The sequence below is a fragment of the Hypomesus transpacificus genome, chromosome 1 (assembly GCF_021917145.1).
Source record: "Hypomesus transpacificus isolate Combined female chromosome 1, fHypTra1, whole genome shotgun sequence".
In the NCBI taxonomy this organism is placed as follows: Eukaryota; Metazoa; Chordata; class Actinopteri; order Osmeriformes; family Osmeridae; genus Hypomesus; species Hypomesus transpacificus.
The window spans coordinates 11,899,493-11,925,425 of NC_061060.1; the positions used below are offsets into that span (position 1 = coordinate 11,899,493).

At 50.7% G+C, this 25,933-nt stretch overlaps 3 protein-coding genes across 5 annotated transcripts; 1 reads left to right on the top strand and 2 right to left on the bottom strand.

Annotated features, from left to right (window-relative positions):
* Positions 1-203: 203 nt before the first annotated feature.
* Positions 204-9,835, bottom strand: ints10 (integrator complex subunit 10). Of its 3 annotated transcripts, none has more exons than XM_047023981.1 (17): positions 9,328-9,835; positions 6,580-6,647; positions 6,358-6,461; positions 6,085-6,224; positions 5,857-5,938; positions 5,585-5,725; positions 4,903-5,080; positions 4,589-4,758; positions 4,253-4,392; positions 3,577-3,730; positions 3,321-3,403; positions 2,892-3,044; positions 2,529-2,637; positions 2,264-2,343; positions 1,992-2,154; positions 1,743-1,836; positions 204-699 (listed from the first exon to the last, which is right to left on the bottom strand). In XM_047023981.1, the coding sequence occupies exons 1-17, from the start codon at positions 9,454-9,456 to the stop codon at positions 543-545; spliced, it is 2,145 nt and encodes a 714-aa protein (XP_046879937.1). In that variant the 5' UTR covers positions 9,457-9,835; the 3' UTR covers positions 204-542. The 3 variants fall into 3 exon arrangements, with proteins under 3 accessions (XP_046879937.1, XP_046879929.1, XP_046879946.1); XM_047023973.1 differs by having other exon boundaries at positions 5,570-5,725; XM_047023990.1 differs by lacking the exon at positions 6,580-6,647 and having other exon boundaries at positions 5,570-5,725; positions 9,328-9,414.
* A 124-nt stretch (positions 9,836-9,959) lies between these two features.
* LOC124470220 (mitochondrial nicotinamide adenine dinucleotide transporter SLC25A51-like) lies at positions 9,960-12,963 on the top strand. The gene is given in 3 exon segments (XM_047024003.1): positions 9,960-10,261; positions 11,865-12,772; positions 12,774-12,963. Coding segments are annotated over 2 exon segments (942 nt in total). The 5' UTR covers positions 9,960-10,261; positions 11,865-11,941; the 3' UTR covers positions 12,885-12,963.
* A 1,567-nt stretch (positions 12,964-14,530) lies between these two features.
* On the bottom strand, positions 14,531-25,830 carry frmpd1b (FERM and PDZ domain containing 1b; the record flags this gene model as incomplete). Its single annotated transcript, XM_047024675.1, has 10 exons — positions 14,531-21,534; positions 21,672-22,745; positions 22,968-23,169; positions 23,334-23,516; positions 23,847-23,939; positions 24,152-24,278; positions 24,482-24,615; positions 24,924-25,043; positions 25,291-25,416; positions 25,708-25,830. Coding segments are annotated over 10 exons (4,974 nt in total), but the record flags the coding sequence as incomplete, so codon positions are not given.
* Positions 25,831-25,933: the final 103 nt, after the last annotated feature.

Consider the following 25,933-nt stretch of genomic DNA (forward strand, 5'->3'; position numbering starts at 1 on the left):
ATTCAAACTGTAACAAAACAAACTTGTTTGGTACAAAAGAAAACAATAAAAACATTTAACAATCACATGACTACAGTGTTTTCTTCTTTTCTTTTTTTGACCTCAACATTCATACATACCAGCTATTAGAATACAGAACTCAGAAACAGGAAATCCTTAGACAAGCATAGTACAATCCCACCAATAGACAAAATGGACGTGAGCTATCAAAACCCTGTATAATCCTGTACACTCTGGATTTAATCCTGTAACCCTCTAGCACATGTCAAATCTTAAGGCATAGAAGATAAAGATAGAAATGACTCCATCCTATTGTCATCGTCGTGTGTATGTGTGCTTGGTCACAGTCCCAGAGGCCACTAAGTTTCAGCGGTGTCGTCTGATGCCAAGTAAGGATAGTTCCCTGGTAGAAGACATCGTCCAAACATGTCAGGGGGGGTAACCTCTGTAGACACAACATCCACCGGCTGCATTGTCAAATCCCCACGGTCCAAAAGGTCACCCTGGGATGTTCAGGGGTCAGAGAGGGTGGGGGTCAGGGGTCAGGGCAGGGACTGGATGATGATGATCTTTTCGTTGATGCAGAAGCGGTGGAGCACGGTGTAGAGGTTCTCGCCGCAGCGCGACACCTGCCTCTCCATGGCCAGACGGAAGTCCTCCTTCACCCCCTTGGTGATGCCCCGTGTCACCGTGTGGTGTCTGAGGGGCCAGAGAGAGAGAGAGACACACGTGAAGAAAGACCCTGTCAACCCTGGGGTCGCCTGTGGCAAAGTCCATCGCTAAAGCGAGGTTAAGTAAAACAACCCAAATAATGTCTTGGCTCATTCAAAGGATTTGGCATGACTATCTGTAGGCACAGGAATAGAGTTGCAACTAATGAGAAAATGACTAGACCAAAATGTTTGACATTCACACTTCTGCCAGTTTGGAGATGGGATGAGAAGTCGGTGGAACCGCCTCGGTCCACGGCAGAGGGAACGACATCCAAATCCAAAAAACACAACGGAGAAATGGAGGCGCCACACGAATGGAATGACAACGGAACCAAACGGACGGCATAAAACGGACTGTCAACGAAAATGCACCACAGAAACCACAGAAACGGATGCGATGGCTCAAACGAAACATCTTGGAGAAACCTAAAGAACCGCTGACTCGATGGGGGAAAGAAAAAAAAAACAACGGGCCGAAATCAAAATGGCGGTGGGGTTCGGGGGACGAGCCCGGGGGGATGGGGGGATGTGGAGGGGTGATGGGTGTGACAAGGGGGGAGAGGCTGTTGGGGAGGGGAGGGGGAGGGGGGGGGGGGGAACTGGGGGTACCTGTCAACGGCCTGCACCCCAGGTAGCAGCAGGGTGTTTAAGTCCACCCCCAGGGCAGGACTGGGGTTCCTGGGAACAGCAAACCAACAAGCAGCGTTCAACAACCCTCCGAGAGAGAGACAGCGAGAGAGGGGAGGGCGGCGTCCACGAGCCCAAACTGCGTCCAATCGTTTGAAAAGGGGTCCTCGTCCGAGCGTGAACATACACACCGCCGTGTGTTGCTTTCTGTCAGACCGCGATTCTGCGGCCTCGAGCTCCGTTCCACCCGTTTTCCGACACATTTCACAAACGCAGAACACGGGAAGAACAACCACCGTCTCCCCCGCTAGCACGTGCCATGTCGGTTTAGAACATGGTTCGATAAAGATTAAGCCCAAGTTAGGAAAAACGCTAAATGCAGATCAAGGGGGAGGGGCTTACTTGATGAGCATTCCCTGATTGGGCAAGAGCTCGAGCTGGATCCTCCCCCCTTCTGGAGTGCGCAGGTAGGCAAACTCCTCCAGCATGTCGATGTCTGTGGGGAGGAAGGGGTTAAAGGAAACCAACTAGGAAGGTAGAGGGGAGAGAACAGAATCGTGGGAGAGCAACAGTGAGATAAGAGGGATGGACAGAAAAGTGGGAGAGCGAGAGGGAACAGACAAGATGGGCGAGTCATATCAGAAAGGATACTGGTGACGTAGTTGAAGAAGTTCTCATACTGCAGGCCACCTTGCTGGCAGATCTTCTCCACTGCCTTCAGGAAGAGGGCCTCGCCCTGCGGCCAATCATGTTGCAGCAGCACCACCACATGACCCAGGGCCAGGTCATCTCGGTTGTCTGTGAAGGCGCGCAGCTGATTGGACAAAACCAGACAACAGGGGAGGATCGGAAATTAGCTCACACGATGTAATGACGATTTCAATTTCGCTTGAATGACTTGAAACTGAATTGAAGCCTCTTACCTTGAAACAAGCCAGCATTAGTTGCAGACAAAAGGGCAAGATGGCTTTGCTTGTACAGGGCAGCAACCTCAGGTCGTTGCCTGGCAACACAAACCACACCGAATAGAAACATAGAAACCGTTGTTTACTTTAATCATGATCTCATGTGTGAAGAGTGCACAATTCACTTTTGTATCCATACAAGTATGTCAAGCGGGTTCCAAGAACCGAGTCCCATTGCCGAGTTGGCCCCCGATCCTGAGCCAGCTGTGCCCAGAGAGCTCACCTTTCCTGGGCTTGCTCTTGGTCTTGCCCAGGTCTTCAGGGCTCTTTGCTGGGTCCTGGTTCTGGGGAACTAGCCCATTGATGACATCAAGCAGCTTCTCACAAGCCAACTAACAAACAAACACATTCAAAACCAGAGACACGACTAGGAGTTAGGGTTAACTAAGCGCTAGGGTCACATACCTAGCGCTTTCCTCTGGAGCGCTAGGTATGTGTGTCTGTGTGTGTATGTGTCTATTTCTATGTGTGTGTGTGTGAGTGAGTGTAAGAGAAAGAGTGTGTGTGTGTGTGTGTGTCTAGGTCTGTCTGTGTATGTGTGTGTGTGTGTGTGTGTGTGTGTGTCTAGGTCTGTGTGTGTGCCCACCCTGTGCTCTCCCAGTGCGTAGTGGCAGGAGGCCTGTTGGATGAGGGCTCTGTGCTGCTCCAGACTGCCCTGGGCTGAGGGGCTCTGGCCAGCCTGAGGAGGCTGGAACACGGACATCTGCTGCAGGCTGGATAGGGCCTTACGGTACTGGCCCTGGAGGTCACACCACAACCCACATCAGGATACACACACACACCTACTGTACACACATCAGGATACACACACACCTGCTGTACACACATCAGGAAACACACACACCTGCTGTACAAGGATCAGGATACACACATACCCACTGTACACACATCAGGACACACACACACATCGTGATATAAACACACACAGATACACACATCACAAAACAATAAGAGGCATTTCCAGTGTCAGTGTGGTGAGTTTCAGACCCCCAGCTCCTGGTGTTATGGAGCTGACCTGGTACATGATCATATCTGTGAGGAAGATCCGGAACCACAGCCAGCTGTCCGTCTTCCAGGAAGAACAGATCTTGTTGAATTCTGGGTAAGAGAGTTTCACCAAGAGAGCACATAACATGAGGAAAAGGTTATCAAAGTGACATCAAAGCAGTTACAGGACCATTTCCTGTCTCCTCACAGGGAGGAGGTGTGGGGGGGGGGGGGCATTTATAGTACACTGTGAGCAGATAAGGTGGGATGGGAGGGAGGAGTACCTGTCTCCAAACTGTCGTTGGAGTGGACGAGGTCCCAGCTCTCCCTCGCCATGCGGAAGCTCTCCAGAGTCTCCGCCCACCCCGGCATCTCCGTCTTGTTGACCACCACGTGGCGGCCCCGCCCCTTTCCCAAGCCTTCCTCGTCGTCGGAGCTCTGCGGCAACACGCACGCACGTTTAAAGACACACGCACGCACGGCCAAAACACACCTCTCTCTCCCCGTTCGGACGAGAGCGCTTTGTAGCGGCCCGGGGCGGCTTTTCAGTCATCGTTTTCAGTGAGAAGCTTGACGCTTTTTACTCGCTGCTTTAGCGTCGCTTAGCGCTCAATGTTTTAGCAGCAGCGCCCGGAGAGCCTTGTGTAGAACGCCTCTGACAGCCTCTCACGCTCTAAGTTCCGGAGGCTTCTGCCTGTCATTTTTTAAGGGCAGACGTTTATTCACGAGGTGAGGTTTGTAGCTTACGATGGAGTGTAATGGTTAGGCTCAGAACAAGTGATGAGGTTGTTGCCCAACAACAACAAACACAAGCTTTTTTTGTTTTGTTTTTCCTGTGTCAGTGGCGATGAGCCACTGCTGGGGGACGTACTCTTCCCAACAAAGAGGTTCCTACGAACACTAATCTACCACTTCTTACTCTCTCAGCCCCCCCCCCCTCTCAGCCCCCCCCCCCCTCACCATGGTCTTCTCACGGCCGTCAGCCAGCTTGCGTTTCTTGTGGCTGTGCTTGTTGGCCCCTTTCTCCAACTCCACGTCGCTGTACACACAACTCAGGTCCTCCAGGAGGATCCAGGGACCAGAGCTCAGCGCATTCACACCTGCAAGACACCAACGAAGAAGACTTTCATTCACACATTATTTTTTTATTTATTTTTTTGAACCGTTTCTCCACAGAAAGATATTACCGCGCAGCGCCAACAGAAGCAGTCGTATTTGGAAATGCTCTGGCCCTAATGAATCATGGGATTTCCCGGCGTTGTGTCCACGCAGAGTAACATCTGAACACACACACACCTGGGAATAGAGCGGGCTGCACTGCCGAGACGTAGAGGTATGCGCTGCGGAAGAGGACCAGGGCAGCGCAGACGACCGCCTGACTACAGCAGCGGGCCCTGGTCTCCCCCTCCAGACTGGACAGGTAGCGACACAGCTCCTTGACGCGCTGCAGCAGCTCCACGTAGCCCCTGAACACACACACACACAAACAAAGTCTTTAGATCACGGGCACTTCCGTAATCGTGCGTCGTTTCCGTCGGCCTCGCGTCCGGCCAGGTCTCAATTCACGGTCTCCAGACTGACACCCGGGAGGGCCGACGGAGGGTGCTCACCTCTGGCCCGGCTTGTCCCCCTGCCAGTCGCAGCGCGCCCCCACCACAGCCAGGATGTCCAGCAGCCTCTCCCAGGGCTCGGACACCATGGACGACTTCTCCGACAGGCCCTCGATCACGCAGCGCTGGGGGCCGCGAGACATCCCGGGGGACTTTAGAACCCCGCCCTCTTGGGAACCTGGTGGAGGGCGGGGCGGAGGAGGGAGAGGGTTGTTGTATTTACAGTGGAATGGATATGTTGATGGGTGGAAACAAGAAATCAGTGAATGGGGGATAAGGACTCATTATGTTTTCGGGACGGTTCTCGTTGTCATAGCAAATGGTGCGACATGACTCAGAACACGAAGGGAAGTTTGAGACGGGGGTCTCAAATGTGACACATCACATCCCAGAAGACATGGTCCAGATGGAAGATCCACCTCAAGAAGCGGACGTAACACCTCACTAAGACATGACCGTGTGACGATGTCGACCCCCCATGTTTCATGAGCCGGAACGACAGATCCCACATTTTTTTCCCACAAACCAAAACACGAATTTCTTCCACGAGAAATCCCCAGGTAAGGCCCTACACACATCCATGTCCAACATATTTTCTTTAACAAACTGTGACTCTAACAAAATCTTTCCCTCTCTGGTCAGTACCACCGGCTGTCTGATCTGCTACCTGGTAGGGTTTTACCCTGAGTCGACCCCTCGGCTGCGGGCCCTCTGGTGACGTAGCTGACGTAGAACTCGGACGCCTTCAGCATGTACTTGTGCAGCAGGCTGGCGGGCAGGCGCATGTCCACGTTGTTCAGGATCAGAGGGAGGACGTCACACACTGGGGGACAGGAGGGGGAGGGCCCACAGTCAGGACACAGAGCCGCGTATCGTCTGGTTGGACGGAGCTACGGGAGGGCGGGCCCGATCGTATGATCGGGGCGTCGCTTGTATGTGGAGGACGGGACTGACCAAACAGCTTCCGGAAGCAGTTGACCGGTGTCTCCAGGTTCTCCGAGGTCTCCGCCTCCAGTAGGGACTCTCCCAGATTGACCTGGGTACGGATCAGAATGTTTACAGTCCACTTTGGAGTTATGTGTTTGGATGTAGAGGTCAAAGGGCAAATGTGAGAAGGGGGAAAGACATTGATACAAGCAGATCGTGGCACTGTGTTCAAATGGATGGGAAGTGGTTGTGTACCCCGTGCTGGACCACAGAGTCTGGAAAACGCTTCAGCAGGAGCAGCAACATCTCTGCCTTTTCCAGGGTGTTTAAACACTGCTCAGTGGCCTTTAAGAGCATGTCACACTGCACGTGACCCGGGAGGGTTTCAAACAGACCTGCGAGACGCACACAAATACGCACGCCATTAAACGAGGACTTAAAAGGTCCCTGTTTGTTTGCTAACGCACTAGGAGTGTAGGTGTGTTAGGTCGGATGGACTCTCACACAACACGAGGTTACAGTGTTCACCTCGTAGGAACTGTGCATGTTTGTCCTGACAATCGCTCCTTAAAGCTGCAGTGATGACACCAATCTCACGCCAGACAATGGGCTGGTCAGGAAAGTTGATAAACCTGAGACATTTGAGAAGATGGATAGTGAGACAGACTTATTTTTGAAATATGTATAAACATTTAAAAGGTATAGAAATGGGGCTCATAGGAGACTGGGTTATAGCCAGCTTTCACTAACATGTCATACAACAGTCTGCCTGCTGAAGCAGTCTTCTCCGCATTCCGCTCAATAGTGTACATTTCATACTGAAAAACAAAACAGCGTCAAAGCTCAAACGGTCCCCCCACTATGGAAGCAAATCGTGACCAAAATTCAAATGAAAATGCATTTCCAGAAATGCATTTTCATTTTAAGAATGTGGCTGCATTATTTGACTCATAAATCAAATTAGTATTCAATCATCCTATTTGCATTTTCATTTTCTTCTTTAAGACTGCTCATTCTTTCCCTTAATTAAAATGAAAACGAAAAAGACATTTGAAATTTAATTTTCAAAATATGCCCCAGCAAATAGATACCAAAATTCAATTTGAAATGTAAAATTTGAAAATGAAAATGCATTTCCAGAAATGCATTTTCATTTTAAGAACGTGGCTGCAAAATCGTGACCACAATTCAAATTCAAATGCATTTCCAGAATTGCATTTTCATTTTCAAGAACGTGGCTGCAAAATCGTGACCACAATTCAAATTCAAATGCATTTCCAGAAATGCATTTTCATTTTAAGAACGTGGCTGCAAAATCGTGACCACAATTCAAATTCAAATGTATTTCCAGAAATGCATTTTCATTTTAAGAATGTGGCTGCATTATTTGACTCATAAATCAAATTAGTACTGATTAGTACTGAGCGGACATTGCATTTTCATTTTCATGTTCTGCCCGCAAAGAACTGCCCATAATTCGAAAACGAAAATGCATTCTGAGCGGCGCAGTAGAGTGACGTCAGTAGCCGCTCTTCTTCAGCTCCCTGCTGACCGAGCTACCCATCTTGTTCGGTAGGGGGCGGTGTGCACATACGCATTGCATTACATGACAAATGTGCCGGGAAATTGATTGAATTGCCGGGTCTTTAGAGGACGCATCACAGATCATGGCGCTCCCTCAAATTGTGCAGACACTGATAGAATTAGCTGAGCTGGTAGAAACTAATAATATATCTGAGTCTGATGCCCGTGACCGAGTAGAACAAGTCACAGAGAGCTTGGCTGCATACTCTGCCGTCACAGACGTACACATTAATGAGGTTGCCATAGTAAACCTCTCTTCAGTCCTGGAACGGCTGGATGCTGTGGAGCCTCAAATGGGACGGGGACGACCAACCATCCACATCCCGTTCGAGTCCATCGAAAACTATTTATTAAATGGTTTAAAAATAAAGGACATAGCGGAGCTGTTGTCGGCCACCAGACCATCCGTCGGAGGATGCAAAGCAACGGATTTACGGAGCTAGAAAGCTGACAAAAGTATCTGAATTTGAATATGAAAGATCTGAAATATTTGTGTCTCGAATTTCATAAAACTGAAATATATTGCTGTTGAATATATAATATCTGAATTATTTGTATGCCAAATTTAATACAACTGAATTATTTTGATCCAAAAATAAAACATTCTAAAATTCAGATTGCAGGAATTCAGATTCTTGAAATTCAGATTGCGGAAATTCAAATTCAGATTGCGGAAATTCAGATTTTGTCTGAACCAGGCCAAAGGTGAAACAGCTTGCTTTCACAGGAAAAAGTAGACCATTTAATAAATAGTTTTCGATGGACTCGAACGGGATGTGGATGGTTGGTCGTCCCCGTCCCATTTGAGGCTCCACAGCATCCAGCCGTTCCAGGACTGAAGAGAGGTTTACTATGGCAACCTCATTAATGTGTACGTCTGTGACGGCAGAGTATGCCGCCAAGCTCTCTGTGACTTGTTCTACTCGGTCACGGGCATCAGACTCAGATATATTATTAGTTTCTACCAGCTCAGCTAATTCTATCAGTGTCTGCACAATTTGAGGGAGCGCCATGATCTGTGATGCGTCCTCTAAAGACCCGGCAATTCAATCAATTTCCCGGCACATTTGTCATGTAATGCAATGCGTATGTGCACACCGCCCCCTACCGAACAAGATGGGTAGCTCGGTCAGCAGGGAGCTGAAGAAGAGCGGCTACTGACGTCACTCTACTGCGCCGCTCAGAATGCATTTTCGTTTTCGAATTATGGGCAGTTCTTTGCGGGCAGAACATGAAAATGAAAATGCAATGTCCGCTCAGTACTAATCAGTACTAATTTGATTTATGAGTCAAATAATGCAGCCACATTCTTAAAATGAAAATGCATTTCTGGAAATACATTTGAATTTGAATTGTGGTCACGATTTTGCAGCCACGTTCTTAAAATGAAAATGCATTTCTGGAAATGCATTTGAATTTGAATTGTGGTCACGATTTTGCAGCCACGTTCTTGAAAATGAAAATGCAATTCTGGAAATGCATTTGAATTTGAATTGTGGTCACGATTTTGCAGCCACGTTCTTAAAATGAAAATGCATTTCTGGAAATGCATTTTCATTTTCAAATTTTACATTTCAAATTGAATTTTGGTATCTATTTGCTGGGGCATATTTTGAAAATTAAATTTCAAATGTCTTTTTCGTTTTCATTTTAATTAAGGGAAAGAATGAGCAGTCTTAAAGAAGAAAATGAAAATGCAAATAGGATGATTGAATACTAATTTGATTTATGAGTCAAATAATGCAGCCACATTCTTAAAATGAAAATGCATTTCTGGAAATGCATTTTCATTTGAATTTTGGTCACGATTTGCTTCCATACCCCACACTCAATTTGTAGCCAATTAAAATCTTTAACAATAACGGTAATTATGTCAGTTAGCGTTAGCAACGTGTGGTACTTGGTTGTCGTTACCTGTATTTTGAAGTCAGTGGGGTAAAGCGTTCTCGCCGTTATGAGCCAAGCCTTGGCTGCACATGGGTCATCGGAGACAAGTTCTCTAGCCCTTTTCACAAGAAACTCACAATCTTTCTGGGCAGACATTATGCCAATAGCTTAGTTATGTCGAACAGATCGGAGATGCAATTAGAGATAACTGTCAAACTACAATATTTGCTACTTAGCCTTGGAGTTGCCAGGAATATTCATGATAACAGAATCATCATAATGCATTATTAGCGAGCGGGTTAGCGAGCCATGTCTTATGTGATTTGAGGCTTGATAGGTTAGTTCTTCTGATAGACTACCGCCAACAGCTCAGATTTACGTAACGTAATTTACACCGAAATCACGACTGTTTGTCTCTGCTATAGGGATAAGTCAGAATGGATCCGAAACATTTACTAGACTAATGTGGAAACTGTGCTATTGTTTATCACACCGCTGTTTATCGCACACCTAAACAACAACTGGAATCTTTTGATGACATCGTGCAGTAGTCGCATGTTTCTGACGTCACATCCAGGATTCTTCAAAATTGTCCATGCGATGTACTGCTGCCACCCATCGGTTAGAAAAATATATGAACACTAAACTAATTGTTGCATGATGTGTGTATCATCATTCAATCTCAGATTTCCAACGATCCCATATACTGAGATTCGATTTGAGAGGAAAGGTAAGGAGGACGGACATGTTGATGAATGCACGAGTAGATTTGATGGGCAATGATCCGTTCAATTGATTTGCATTGAATCGGTCCTATGTTATGGAGATCAGTGAGGCGAGGAAAGCAAGGCCGAAGGACGCGTCTGTATTGGCTGCCTGCTGTCACCTGCGAGCCAGCGTCAAACGACAGAAGGGACGACCTACACAGACGCCTTCCTGCTTGTACTGTACCGAAATTACGGTAATTCGTAAGAAACTACACTATATTTCGAAGAATTGGCAAGTAGATCAAGGCCAATTTGTTGACAAGTAGACCGGATTTCAGCTTCGCTAGCTGTCATTAGCAGAAGCACTAATGCTACCAGCTAGATAGTTAGCAACCTGCCGCGTTAGCAGACTTGAAGAAGTGAGGTGTCCGCTTTGACACTTCAAAAGTTAGCTTAGCTTCTCCTAGGTAGGATGAAGTATATACTATACATTTCTGTCAGATGAACGAAAAACAACTTTAGATTGCTATTTCGTTTTGAGTGCTTGTGAGTGACTAGCAGAAGTGTGTTGAAAAGATGGTTAAGGAAGGTTTGCAATTTGTTTTTCAGACGAGGCCTGACCAAGTCCAGCTAGCTGGCTGGCTATCGTTATATGACAAAAACACATGGCTCAGTCTAAGTTGTTCCTCCCTAAGCGTCCAGACAGCTAGACGAACGTTTGTCGTGACATATTTCCTTTTGCCCAAAGTACTAGAGCTACTAGTCTCTGCAGTTAGCTCCCCAACCAGCTGCACTTCTCATGTCATGACACGGATGTTAGCATGCTAGCTTTCTAGCTAAACTGGGGGGTTCCTTTTTAAGTGCCGCTGCCATAAGACAAACGGTCACATTGCTTCATGTTTAGTGCCATGTTGGCAAGCTTCTTATTCAAGTCCAAATTACCGACAGTGTTTTCTGAGTCTACAGTTTGATAGTAAATTGGGAAACAAAGACAAGTGTGCAACCAAACCCAAATGGCAACGGATGAAATCAAACTCAAAAGGGTCTGTTCCATTCGTGTGGGACATCTGTTGTGGAGGCCTATGACCTCTGCTGACCCTCTAGTAAAGGAGTCTACTGCCTCATACTGCTCCATCTATATTTAGAAAACGGTTCCAATGTGCTTAAATGTTAACATGTCTAATAGTCTTTGTTAACCATACCTTTTTATTACGGTTCTTATCATTGTCTACAGCTGAACCCTTGCACAGTAGACCCTAACCTTTATGTAATCTGCCTCGTCAGCAGGTTGGTAGCCTTGTCAGAGGAGGCTAGGTCGCAGGCTAGGCGGCAGTCGGCTTATATTTAACTTGTGTGGTTCTGCTGAGAACATTTTCTAATAGCCTGTAATATTGCCCTTCCCAACTTCTTGTTCAGAGCGCAAATTAATACCAAATGGAATGGATAACTACATATCATGACATTCACATGTATTCACTTAACGTATGCTGTTATCCAAAGTGACCATGAGGGAACTTGACTTTCTTTGACTGAGCATGATCATAACTTGTTAACACATCCAGGGGCAACTGCATTGCCTAACCCGCAGTGCTTGCACAATCTTGTGGCCCTTTCAAATTCCTCTCAAGTTACTGTGTTGTCTAGTTTTGCTGCACAGTAATAGTTTATGATGCTATTTTATGTGTTTAGAAGTCGTTTATTTCCGAAGAGCTTTCTCTCCAGGTGGTTATGGACAGCTGTCTCAAGCAGAATGTCCGCACCACAGGGTGTCGAGTGACTAATCAACAGCAAGAAACACTTTTTAAATGAAGTTTCGTCTTTTCAATGAGGTCTGATGCCTTTCCCCCGATCCTTTAGGGTGTGGTCCGCCAAGCGTTGGTGGCGTGGTTGTAATGGTGCCAGAGTGTCGTCCAGTCGGCTGCATCTAGCCTCCCATGGCCGTCACCACCATGGACCCCGAGTCTCCCCGGACGCCACAGCCCCAAAGCACCCTGGGTCAAGTCCCAGGGCCGTCCTCGCTGCTGCCCGCCGGGGGCGTGGGGGAGTGGCTGGGCCCTCACGGCAAGCACTACGCCTGCGGCTCCATGGCGGCGTTCACCAACATCGTGGTGACCTTCCCCATGCAGAAGGTGCTGTTCCGCCAGCAGCTCCACGGCGTGCGGGTGGGCGAGGCCCTGCGCCAGCTGCAGAGGGACGGCCTGAAGAACCTGTACCGCGGCCTGCTGCCGCCCCTCCTCCAGAAGACCACCACGGTCGCCATCATGTTCGGCCTGTACGAGGACTTCTCCCGGGTGTTGCTCGACCGCGCCGGGAGCAGCGGCGTGCCGGAGCTGGCCACGCGCAGCTTCGCCGCCGCGCTGGCCGGCACGGCCGAGGCGGCGCTCACGCCGTTCGAGCGCGTGCAGACCCTCCTGCAGGACCACCGGCACCACGGGCGCTTCCAGAACACGGCGCACACCTTCCGGACGCTTCTGGGCGAGCACGGGGCGAGGGAGTGCTACCGGGGCCTGGTGCCCGTGCTGCTGCGCAACGGCCCCAGCAACATCCTGTTCTTTGGGCTGCGCGGGCCCATCAAGGAGCAGCTCCCAGAGGCCAGCAGCCGGACGGGGCACCTGGTCAACGACTTTGTGTGCGGCGGGGTGCTGGGGGCGGGGCTGGGGATCATGTTCTACCCGCTGAACGTGGTGAAGTCGCGGGCGCAGTCGCAGGTGGGCGGCGCCTTCCGGCCGTGCCAGGAGGTGCTGCTGACCGTGTGGCGGGAGCGGGGGGGGCAGCGTGACGGAGCTGTTCCGCGGGGCGCACCTCAACTACCACCGCTCGCTCATCTCCTGGGGCATCATCAACGCCACCTACGAGCTGCTGCTGAAAGTGCTTTGATGTGCTGCTTCGGGTCGTGCGCGGGGGGAGAAGGGAAAGGGAGGGTGGTGAAGAGAAGAGATTTTTTTTTGGGGGGGGGGGGGGGGGGGGGGGGAGGGTGTTGTTGACACTGAAGAGGCGCTCTTGTCTTGGCGAGAGACTGTCAGGCTTGGAGGCACCTATAGCACACCGGTCCTGCCATGCAACTCTGTACAGACCGGGTGGTTTATGGTGGAGGAGGAGGAGGGAGGAAGCGTCGAAGAGGTTGACTTGCACTTATTATGGGGGCCAGCTGTCAGTCACCTGTGAACCACCTGCCGCCGTCAAGGTGACGTCGAGGTCACGTGACTGAAATGGTACGCACACATCAGCCTAGATACAACCTGTGCCAGGGTCCAAATGAAATACCCATGTTGTCACACAGTGATTCAAGTCATACATTGTCGTTAGGGTATCGAAAACAATTCAATTGATGAACTTAATAAAGATGCGTTCACACGTGATTGAATACGATTGACGAGCCTAATTGAGATTGGCTGATTGTTTTGTAAGAACCTTTGTTGATGTCGTTTGACCCGAGGCATTTTTCATTGGTTTGATAAAACCCATTTATAAAAATGACCAAGAGCAAGTCTTCAAGAATAGCTTATATTGTTGCTCAACAAATCAGCCTTTTTTTTTATTGGGTGTGATTATTCATCTGTCCAACCAATAGATCCTTAACTTTGGTCCTCATGTGAACTCAGGGATACTGATGGTTTGCCAACTGATTCTACCAATCAGTAATTTTAGACTGTGTACTTATTTTGTTTTCTGCAGTGTAACTGTTAAGTAAGTGAGCACCCTGTAAGTATTACTTGAACACTAACTTGAAATGAATATCAGTATACTCTGAGACACAGGAAGACCTAAGGAAAGGTATATTTGAGTCCAAACCATGTCAATGTAATCAATGCAAATATAAATGAATTGGGACGGGACGGGGGAAATCAAATTTGGTCGTCGCTTGTGAGTTCTGAAGTGCTATTTGTAGTGTGTGTGTGTTTGTCTGTAGTGAGTTTTTAAAGTGCCCATCGGTTCAAAAGTGTCAGTAAAATTAGTGTAACACCCGCACCTTGTTTCTTCTTTGAAAGATGACTTGAAAAACACGAGTCAATGGTCACAGTCATGCAATACCCACATCATATTTATTTTGTGCCTCTGCTGTATGGGAGACAGTTAATTAAGCTTTGCCTACCAAATGTTTATCTAACGCCCATCTACAGGCATATTTATAAGTATATCTGCCTTTGCCCCTCCAGTTTCCTGCTTGCTCGCTCTCTCTCTTTTTCTGTGTGTCTCTCTCTCTCTCTGACTGCTGTACGCTCATTCTCCCCTCTGCTCGTAACCCCTGTTGACATAATGGGCTCAGATTTCAAGCTTGAGTAGAGGCAGTCTCCATGCTGCACCCTGCCCTGGATGTGACAGGCCGGATTGGAGAGGCATGCTTCTAGGGCGATGAGATCAGGCCAAGGAGAGAGGAAGAACTAGGGACAGAGAGGGCGAGAGAGAGACAGAGAGGGCAAGAGAGAGACAGAGAGTGCGAGAGAGGGCAAGAGAGACAGAGAGGGCAAGAGAGACAGAGAGGGCAAGAGGGAGACAGAGAGGGCAAGAGAGAGACAGAGAGGGCAAAAGGGAGACAGAGAGGGCAAGAGAGAGACAGAGAGGGCAAGAGGGAGACAGAGAGGGCAAGAGAGAGACAGAGAGGGCGAGAGAGACAGAGAGAGCTAGAAGATGGAGCGATGGCACTTCAGTAGTGAGTAGGAAAATGAGCAGGGGATATTAAATGTTGATGAAAGAGAAGAGGGAGAAGCCCAGAGCTGCCGTTCTTTATTCGCGGGCCGTCCTGTTCCTATCCGTCACTAAAGACCAGTCCAGATTCTCTAGGGTTTGGGTATTTGATTTCACAAGAATGACTTTGATCATTCGTTCCTGTGAAGTGGGACTCATCAAACATGAAATGACGTGGATTGTATGTAATTATTATTGCCGTTTTTGAAAGATTTGTACCACAGGTGCATAGGTCTCACCACAGGTGAAAAACCTTGAAATTAAGGAATCAGACATCCTGTGGCTAAAGAGCTATTACAGGCTTATTTGTAGAAAATTCTATATCTAATTAGTTAATTGTAAATTTTTGACATTTAATACCCATAATGGCTATCAATGATTTGGGGAAAATGTATATTTTTGTAATTAGACATTGGAATGTTTTATAAAAGTGAATCGCTTCTGAAAGTGTGTGGGTGTCATTATTTTATGTCAGCAAACATTGTCATGACAGCAAACACCACACCTCTCTCGCTCTGAGTCATGTCTTACAACTGAACCAAACCTTCAGCATTCTGCCCTGAACAGTCACGACACATAACTCACGGGATTGGTTGTTGGCCTGGCACCTGTCGTACCAAGGCCATAGGTCATCTCTGTTTCCATATATGGCATGAGGAGCCTCCAGCTCGAGGCTGTGAGGCTACTTGAACTGGATGAGTGAGATATTTCCTTCATATCTGGTTATACGACTAGGATATGAAAGCTGAAGCATACCTCTTACTGTGCCCTAGAGGGAAGGACATCCCTGGAAACTATATTTGAACTGGTTTACTCCATGGCATGAAAGTCACTCTGTACTTTACATATATATTATTCATTTGACTGCCAAGCACTAGGTTGTAATGGACCAATGATCCGGTACCTTTCGTTATAAACATCTGCAATCAATCATTTAAGTCAATTCTTTTTCGGCTGCCGATTCTTCCCAAGTGGAAATCGTTTCGGTCGGCAAGTGATAAAAGCCTGTTGACAGATCATAACTTCCTGAAAACAAAAGCTGTGTGTCTCGAAAATGTACGCATGTACACGCATTGGGGAATATGGGGATTTCAGCTGCAGTCTAGTTTGGCAGTTAGCCCAGTGCCCATTTGACAACTGGCACAGGATTAATCTTGGGAAGATTTGTACGAAGGCTGTTCGTCTGGCCGAGGTCCTGGTACAGCCAGGGGTCTGAAACCTCAGGGTCACGGCTGACAAGTCAGACAGGGAAGACCGATCAGATTAAGGGCAATCTGTCAGAGGGACTTGGGACCGAAGAGGAATGAGTTCTACTGAACAGGAAGTTGTCTGGCAGCTCAGTTGAATCAGGCATTTTATTTCGGAGTGCTTTTCTGAGGAAGGTTTAATGCTTCCACTGACCAGCTGTGTGACCTATTTGAGAATTTTGACTGTGGAAACCTCCTGAATGGGTTTTTGTTACTTCAATTCTTTGTCTTTGCAACCAAACAAAAAAAAGAGTTGTCATCGAAAGGTCGTTCTGCAGAATTCCGTGGTACCATGTGTTCTGTGGTATCTCACACGGCGGACTACCTGATTTGCAGGTGGGAAGGACATCCAGTTTTGGAACCAGTTCAACTCAGCTCTGCTGCTTGCTCTTCAAATATTTACCTCAAGGTTCAACTTATGGTCAAATGAATAGTCCCGGTTCTATTCATACATTTTTTACTGAAAATGAAATGTGCTTGCATTTTATGCAGTACTAAATTTGGTCATTCCTTCTCTGACCCCCCAAAATATAAATTAACCTTGAGCACAAAGCACGTCAAATATGAGAACTATGCATTGTATTTATTTCCAAACAATACGTTAATTAATATGAATTAATTCAAGGTGGGAAGTGATTCCAAGTCTGTCCATTAATGTACAAGTTTAAAAATAAACATGGATTCAGGGAGGTTTCTTGCTATTGAAACAATTGCTACGAGAGACAGAGACTTCAACACTCCAGTGGTCTGTGAATTCAAGTCTACAACCCATGAATAGATAGTGCTACACAGGAAGGAACCGTCAACTGCAGCTCCGTTGATATGAAACGGCTAAACGCTTTACACCACAATGTTACAGTGGGTATAAATACAGGACAACTTGTAGGACACATCAGTAGGAAATGGAAGATCTAAAACGGTTACTCTGGTTTCCTCTTCGTGTTTGCTAAGGCCATCAACGACATGACAAGACATAACATGTCTTCCTGTACAACATTTGTTGCAAAGTCACTCGTTAAAATACTATTTCTAACGTTGTGAAATCAGGCATTTGTTACGAGCCAGTGTTGACTTGGCTGGGATTAAATCCCTACTTAACCAATGTGTTTACTTTTGTTGGTGGATTTCGTTCATAGCTAAAAGGGATATGACAGCATCATCCTACTGTTCGTGTCAGAGGATGAAAAGTCTCCCTCCGCTCATGGCTGAAGAGGTTTAATGGAAAGAAGGGTGCGTTAAGGGTCTGATGCTACATGATTTGCCTTGGTTCAGCTTGACCAGTAACATGAAAATAACAGTAATATCAAAATATCAAAGGCAGAACAGTATTCAGTCGTAAAAGGAACCTTTCTACAGTAAACTGAATGTCGGAAGAACACCTGATGTTGACCTATGTTGCCCCATTGCTAAGAAACACTTACACATCATGCAGGACACAGTTCCAAGTAAGAAATGTAACTATCTAATCGTCTTTCATTTCCTTGGGAAGCGCTCTGTGTCAGGTTTCTGATTTTCAGATGTTTTATGTTAATACAACATAATAAGAAATTAATGATAGTCTAGTGGCTACTGTATGTGGGAAAGAGAGGTAATTACTTTAAGTTTGCATAGCCATAAATAACCAAGATACAGAACTGGACACAGACAAATAGATATAAATGTATATCTACAGTTCTGATTAAAACATACGTAATTAGTCAGGAAGTCAATTTGTCTGTGTTCAGGAACATGGCAGAGAGGTATAGAATTCAAATGGTGTTTCTGTGTTACACTTTGGGTAGTTGCTTCAAGCCCAAGTTAAACATAACAGTCAGCCTTGTGCATTAATCGTCCATGACTTTTTAAACAATGGGTTATAAAATACCAAATGGAGTCACTTCCCGCCTTTTTCACGGCCCATTCTAAAAACCATAAATGCCTCATTTGGACTTGGAGTTGATTTTCTATATATTACTGCATAAACATATAAGGGGTTAGTGAGGGGGGTTTCAATACAAGCATTCACACACGAGTAGTTAGTCATTAGCTATAAACTGAACAGAATTGTACCGTTCAAAAATGAAAGTTTTTACTTTCTGTTAAAAGTACAGTTTGAAACCTGCTGCTCTTGTATCATGTGTCTTTCAAAATATTTTGTTTGTTTTCTCATTGATCCCAATCTATTTGACGTAAACTTCTAGTTGTTGCTGTGGAAAATACGCAGTACAGTTACAAACTGCACTTTTGATAAAAAGCTGCAAAATATGTCAATAATACAGTTTCATTTCCTCAGCCAAGACCAGCCAATAAGGGGGGAGGTAGACAAATCGCATGACATACCAAGAAACTGACGGAAACATCCAGTGACATCCTCTTGGCCTTTGAGTAGAGACCTCCACAGACCAGGGTGTGCAAACATTGTAAAAATAAATACAGACATGTATAATTCATACATACATGTATCATAAAATAAGAGTTGTAAGATAGTTATAAAATTCCTATTTACAAATGCATAGTCCTGGTAAGTCCATCAGGAGGCCTAGCAATGGCAGTCAATTCAAGTGGAAGGAGTTCCTTTCTTCCTTTTAGGGATATGTTTTGGTGTGTGTCTGTGTGTGTGTGTGTGTGTGTGTGTGTGCGGTCTGTAGTGGTGTGCATGGCACTAACAGTACAAGCATGTGTTCTATTTAGGGACACACACCAAATCCCTCTGTGCTAAGGAACCAACACATCCACAGCCCTTTCCTCCTCCTCCTCCTTTCTAAGGTCCTCCCCTCGGCATGTCGATGTCGCCATGGCCAAGGGGTTTTCAGAGGTCAGAGGTCAGAAGTGAAGAGGTACGTGACCCGCCGGGTCCCCTGCGTCCGGCGAGCGCATGCGGAACAGCTGCGTGAGCGTGAACACCGACGAGATCAGCACCGTGCAGCGTTTAGCCAGCATCCTCACCCCTTCGCCCTCCCCCTGCCCCGGCCCAGCCCCTCCTCCGCCGCCCCCAGCCGCCCCAACCCCGGCCCCAGCCGTCTCCACCACGCCGACAAACTCCCGGTAAAGCCCGACGATCTCCTTCAGCTTTTCCAGAGCCTCCTCGTCCTGACAGGACTCTCCCTCACTTCCATCCCCCAGGGGGCAAGGAGGCGCCCCGCGGAGGCAGACGCCACACCCAGGGCAGGGCTGCGTCCTCAGGCAGGCGGCGGAGAGCTGCACCAGAGCGCCGAAGCTGTTGGACAGGGAGCGGAGGGCCTCGTCCGGCGCCCAGCCCACCCGCGTGGCCCGCTGGCACCCCGACGCCAGCCGCCGCGCCTCCGCCTGCAGCAGACTCCGCTCGGCCTCCGACAAGGGCGCGGGGCTGGCCCCTCCGCAACCGGGGAAGTCTCCTCCTCCCTCCGGTACCTGGAGGTGATTGGACGAATTGGGGACGGCAAGTCCGTTGTCTGTCCTCTCCTCGTGGCGCGCGTCGGTCTCGGCCGGCTCTGATGATGATGGTGGGGGTGGAGGGTCGGCCGTGCCCCTCTCCAGCAACAGCATCAGCTGGTCGATGTCCTGCCGCAGCGAAGCGAAGCCCCCCTTCAGCCCTCCGTAGCGCTTGTTGGTAAGGGAGAGCAGGGCGCCAGCGGCGGGGGGCGTGGGGGAGACGGGGCGGGAGAGCATGGGGCTGAGCTCCGAGGAGGCGGTGGAGAGGGTGGACAGGGGCCGCGGCGTGTCCCGGAGCAGGGACAGGATGTTGGGGGACGGGGCGGTGGGGGAGGGAACCGGGGTGGGCCGTGCGGGCTTGGCGGCGGGCCGCGTGCGGCGGGAGAACTCGTAGATGGTGAGTTCCTCGTCGAAGCCGCAGCCGTCCTCGCCGGCGCCAGTGAAGCAGTTGGCGTACACGGTGCGGCAGCCGCAGGCCTCGTGGTGCGGCGGGGGGGGAGGAGTGTCCTCTCCCATGGACGAGCACGGGGAGTCGGCCCCCAAGGGGAAACCCCCTCCGGAGACCCCGCCCAGCCCCACCTCAGAGTGGGGTCGCGATTGGGGCTGCTCGGACTTACAGGAGCCCAGGAACCCATAAGGCCCCGAGACCTTCCCCTCCCCAGGGGCCCCGTTCTCCGTCGCACCCTGGCCGGGATGCGAGCCGTCCATCCCCTGGGCCTCTTTCCCGCGCGGGGTCACCTCCTGAGCTTCTTTGATGGTCGCTATGACGACCTCGGCCCCGTCCTCCAATGCCTTCCCTTTATCCCTCCTGGTCCCCGTCTCTGTCTCCTTGACCGCCGCCGTTGCGCTCTTTCCCGAGTCCGACGCCACGCTGACCGACAGGACGGACAGGCCCGAGCCGAACCCGGAGGTGTCTCCTCCGTTCAGGGAGCTGGAGGAGGGGTAGTCCAAGGTTCCCAGGATCTCCTGGGAGCGGGTCATGTACCAGGGCAGCGCCTGGATCCTGCCGCGGAGGGCCGACGCCGGCAGCCGGCCCCCCAGACTGGAGGAGCTGACCCTCAGGTCAGACCCAGAACCGGAGCGCCCCGGCTCCCCCACCCCTGACTTGGAGGAGGAGGTGAGTGAGGTGGTCATGCAGGCGGGGGGTTCTGTGCTCTTGGGGGAGAGGCTCTCGTGGCTGAGGGAGACCCGCCTGCCGGATGGTACGCTGCCGTTGCGGCTGCCCCAGGGGTGGAGGCCGTTCGGGGGGCTGACGCCCTCCTTGGGCAACCCCTTCGTGGAGCCCAGGGGTTCCTGGGGCGAGACGGGCGAGCTGGCAGGGAGGGATAAGGGGTGGAGCGACGAGGGAGAGGTTTTGGGCGAGTGGGATGGGGGGATGGTGAGACATAACTTAAGGTCATCTCCAGAAGCCGAACGTGGAAAAAGAGAAAGGTTCAGTTTTTTCTGAATCGAAGCCACCCGGTCACCCCCATTTATGCCCTTTTGCCCCTCCACCTTGGGCAGGGGAACCCCGTTCGTTTTCGTCTCAGCCTCGGGTGTTTGTTTGTCACCAGTGATCTGAGCAGAGTCTCTTAGAAGCTTGTGATGAGGTCCATTCTCAGGTTTCGGTCCATTCTCAGGCTTAGGTCCATTCTCAGGTTTAGGTCCATTTGCAGGGATAGGCCCGTTCTCTTGCTTGCTAGGCCTATTCTCCTGCTTGCCGGGCTCATTCTCCTTCCTGGCCCCGTTCTCCAGAGTGGTGGGGTGTCGCGGTGGAGGGAGAGCCTGCTGGCTGCTCCGTACGGCTGTGATGAGGGGGGAGGATATGGGCATCCCCCCTGCCCCGGAGGTGACAGATTTGAACTCCATGGTGTCTGGCTCCATCTCCAGGAGCTCGCTGGAGAGGTGCCCCCCCGCGTCGCCGTTACAGTGGGCGTACGGGGCCCTGCGGAGCTGGGGGGAGCGGGGCGGCACCATCTGAGGCTTGGGGGCCAGAGGGGGCTTGGGGGGCAGCGGTGGGGGTTTGGCCTTTGCTTCGACTCTCTGGGAGGGCAGGGTCGGGGGGCCGGGGGGCAGGGGGCTCCCCTGCTTCGGAGCAGGGGGGGATGGAGGAGGCCTCTTGGGAAGGGGCGACGAAGGCTCGCTCTCGGGGACGGAGGGCAGCCCGTTCCCTTGGACACTGTGCCGACTGCCGTGCTTCCTGTCTGCGCCATCCAAAGAGTTCTCTGCGAGATTTAGAGATGGAGAGGAGAGAGAGGGGGAGTGAGGGGGAACACAGAAAGATGGAGAACGAAATTGTGAGTGAGAGAGAACCGTCTCTTTAAGGAATAAATCAATCGCAAAAGATGCGGAGTCAGCCAACCTGTGAGGTGCTCCGGGACCGGAGGGGTGAAGCGCTCCTGCGCATCGAAGAACTCATCCTCGGACTCGGACCAGCTTTCTCTGTGGGGAGGTCTGGGGTTCGGGGAGGGCGTTAGGAACAGTCCCTCCTCGTCCGCTGAGTGGCGCTGTCGAGACGCGGGCCCCTGGTTGTCGCAGGAGGCGTGGTGCTGAGGGATTCTAGGTAGGAGTCTCTGGGCGTTGCCGCTGCTGAGAGCGCTGTGGAAAGGCATGCTGTCCACAAGCCTCAGGTCTCTGTGACTGGGGATCTTGGTGATGCGTCTCAGCTCTGCCTCCCTCTCCTCCTCCTCCTCGTCCTCCTCCTCCTCCTCGTCGCTGGTGGCCTCGGGGGGGCTCGGGAGGAAGTCCGCCTGCGAGAGCTCCGCGAAGCACAGGCACGAGCTGTCGTTGCCCCGGTAACTCAGGTTGGTGGGCCGGGCGGGGGCTGAACCGGCGCCTGCCGCCTGGCTTCCTGGGTCGGACGAGTTTTCTCTGTGGCGCTGTGGAGAGGGAGGGACTTCCAGGAGGAAGGGGTGGTGGACGTCCAGGCTGGAGGGCCCCTCGGCAGGGCGAGGGGTCCACGGGGCAGAGCCCCCCTCGCGGATGGCATCCAGGCGGGAGAGGGCCACGGCAGGGTCTCCTCTGGCCGTACCGCTGCTCTCCTCCAGGGCGGCACTCAGGGATCCGCTGGACAGACTGGAGAAGCTGCTGTTGACCCGTGGGTCCGTGTGGTACCAGTTGGTCTCCAGCTTCACCTCCTGGTCTGGATTGGCCTGACTTCCTGTCGCCCCCTTCTCCTCGTCCTCCTCCTCCTCGTCGCCTCCCTCGTTGCCCACGTCCGCCGTCACGATGATTTTCACTTCCTGTTGGCCTTCTTTCTCTCGCTCTCTCTCCCTCCCTCTGCTCTCTCCCCGGGCGTGCTCCCCCTCTCTCCTCCAGGCCTCCCGGTCTCGCTCCTTACCGCCTGCTGCTGACCGCCTGCGGCTGGCCGGTTGCTCCACTGGGTAGTCCTCGTCTGACGTGTCATCAGAGTCGCTACAGCACCGGGACACGTAACCTAGCAACACAAACAGAAGAAAAAAAAATTATAAAAAAGAAAACACAATTTTGTCAGTGAACTTGCATACATTTGTGAATGATGTGCTCAAAAAAGATGATATGAGTGACTTTGAGCTGTACCCCTACGAGCTGATATCCACGTATCAAGCGCAATAAATAAATAATATCAATATCAAGCCCAAAAAAAAATGGGTAGCGTAGTTAAACTTTTTTTGCTCACTTGTCAGCGACTCATAGCACACTCCCTCTATAACGGCGAACTTCCCACACACACCTTCTTCTGCCGGTATCCGGTGCACCCGCACTTTGGGGCGCCCCAGACGTAAGATGTTGACATTGGGGTCCACCAGGAGCTTGCAGTAGCCCCCCAGCAGACAGGCCAGGTCTTTGGCTGCCAGTGAGTCCATGAGTAAGGCAAATGGCTGGATGGAGAAGTGGAGGGAGTAGGGGGAAGGAAAAGACAGGAACAGGGGAGAGGAGAGGTGTAGAGAGACAGAGGTGTGTGTGAGTGTGTGTATGCGTGTGTGTGCATGTATGAATGTGTGTCAGTGTGCGTGTGCGCGTGTGTGTGTGTGCGCGCCCCTACCTTCATGTCGTGCAGTGAGATCCTCAGCAGACTGACTCGGTCCGACTCGGAGAGCAGCTCCACCCTGCTGATGCTGCTGAAGTCCACCAGGGTGGACACCATGTTCAGCTTGTGGTTTACCACCTGGCTCAGGCCGTAGCGAGCCCCCACCAGAAGACTGACCACGGCCTCCCTGTCCTGCAGCTGGGGAGGGAGAGAGGGAGAGAGAGAGAGAGAGAGAGAGAGAGAGAGAGAGAGAGAGAGAGAGAGAGAGAGAGAGAGAGAGAGAGAGAGAGAGAGGAGAGGGAGGGAGGGAGGGAGGGAGGGAGGGAGGGAGGGAGGGAGGGAGGGAGGGAGGGAGGGAGGGAGGGAGGGAGGGAAATCTGAATTTGAGATATTGAACCCGCAGAACAAAACCTCTATCTCTCTCCTTCTCTCTCTCTCTGACTCTTTCACTCTCTTTTCTACAGAGACATCTCTGTGAAGGATCTTCAAAAGCGTAGTCAGACAGAAAGCAACGGCGGCCAACCTTACCATCAGGGTGGCGTTGTAGGAGCGCCCCCCGTAGGAGATGAGCTCTCCTAGCTGGATGAGGTAGGCCAGACGAGCCTGGGTGGCAGAGATCACCTGAGGGGGTGGAGAAAGAGAGGGAGGGGGGGAGAAAAGGTAGGGTAATGGAGGAGAAACAGGGAAGGAAATGGAATCAAAGAGTGTGCAAGAGAGGAGATGACCTAGAAAGTCGGGAACCTACGCAGGAACTCATCCATTAAACATCCGTTCACACCCACACCTCCTAACCTCCTCCCTCCTCCCGCCTCTCTCTTCCCCTCTGGGCCTACCTTCTGGCCCGGCTCCATCAGAGACTGGATCTTCTTGAGGTGGTAGCTGATGGCCTTGGTCAGGTCCTTCTCCCTCATGTTGCTGAGGAGCGTGGGCGAGATGAAGCTGTCCAGACCAAACTCCTTCCTGTCCACGCGGGGAGACAACGGCACATCGATTGACGTTGACGCGCGCGCGCACGTACGAGTGCTGTGCGTTTTGCGTGAAGGAGTGAGGGCGAGTGACGGAGAGGGCGAAAGGCAGCGAGCGGGGATGGAGACAAGGGAAGAAAGAGAGGAGCAGGAAGCCGAGGCTTGGAGAACAGCAGGGGGTGTGTGTGCGTGACTCACTTGATGCTCTTAATGGAGGTCCGGGTCTGTCCGCAGCTGTCCAGTCTCTCGTGCATGTGCAGCGCGGCCAGACGCAGAGCTGTGTTGCACTTCATCTCCACGGCAAAGCGCTCCTGGAGAACGTCACCCACGCTCTGCACAAACACACACACACGTGAAAACACACCCACGTGAACACATCAAGGCACGCAAACAAGACAAGACAAGAAAAGAGCACGCCCGAATCCGCGCACAAACGCACACAGGAGAACGCGCACGCACAGGAAAACACACACGAGCACACACGCGTTATACACACGCAACACGGACGGCCGCACCCCGGGTATTGCATTCTGCAGACGAATGATGCAAATAAACCGTTTCCTCTTCGCTGTACTATAAACCTGTTTGGACCACTTCCTCTGCAGTCAGCCCAGAGGAGCATGCAGAGGTGGGGTCTCACCTGTAGGAAGAGGTATTCAAAGGCAGCGGTGTCATCCTGCAGCAGGACCACAGGGTCCTTGGGCATGAAGCACACCCTGAACAGACACCTGTAGTCATGGGAGTCCTTCTTCTGCACCACCTGAGGGCCGACACACACACACACACAGGCTTGTGTGAGAATCAATACTGCGGATCTAATTAGAGCGCACAGTGTGAGGGGGTGGTGGTGGGGAAAGGGCGAAGATGCCAGTGTGCGTGTGTGTGAAGGAGACACAGTGGGGGAGTGAAAGAATAGAAAGAAAGAAAGATAGAAAGAAAGAAGATAAGTGGGAGGAAGTATGTGGTGTGTGTATGGGGGGGGGGGGGGGGGGGCGGACAGACATCACCTTCTGGATGAGCTCATCCTCGTGCAGTAACAGCAGCTTGTTGATGCTGTACTGCTGCTCCAGCGCCAGGGAGAAGTATTCGATGGAGCGGATGGACAGCTTGTCCTTCAGAGTCATCATGATGTCCTGGAACGACAGCAACAGCCTCCGTCAACACACACACACACCACACGCACGCAAACCCTCGCCACGCCAATCCCTCTCTATCCAATACCTCCTGTCAACCAAGTCACGCACTCCACTACTGTGATGTCAGCCTCCAGGAAGCGGCTGTTCTGAACTATTCCCACATGACATGAGTTCCCAGAATGCACCTGAAGGGATGGGAACACTAATGGGCAGCACAGACGAAGAGTATGCCATGTTTGGATTGATGGACAGTCTGTGATCGCTCTTCAGGGAGCTCGGCGTCGCTACCTTGATGGTGGTGGTGTGGTCGAACTTGAAGGCCTTGGTCTGGCCATTCTCCAGGTAGACCTTCAGAACGTTGGGCAGGAACAAAAGAGAGTTTCCCTGGAGAACAGCAAGAACAAGGACAGAACATTAGAGCGCTCAGAAGAACATGTTCCGCCAAGAACCCTGAGGTTTCACACAGAACTCTTTCTAGCTCCGTCAAGGTGCTTTTTATGAACGTGAACGGTTC

Coding starts and splice junctions, on each gene's coding strand:
- ints10 (XM_047023973.1), bottom strand. CDS start 9,456: ATGTCTGCCCAGAAAGATTGTGAGTTTCTTGTGAAAAGGGCTAGAGAA. Junction 3,404..3,576: donor CAACGACAGTTTGGAGACAG/GTACTCCTCCCT, acceptor TCTCTTACCCAG/AATTCAACAAGATCTGTTCT. Junction 2,155..2,263: donor TAATGCTGGCTTGTTTCAAG/GTAAGAGGCTTC, acceptor TTGTCCAATCAG/CTGCGCGCCTTCACAGACAA.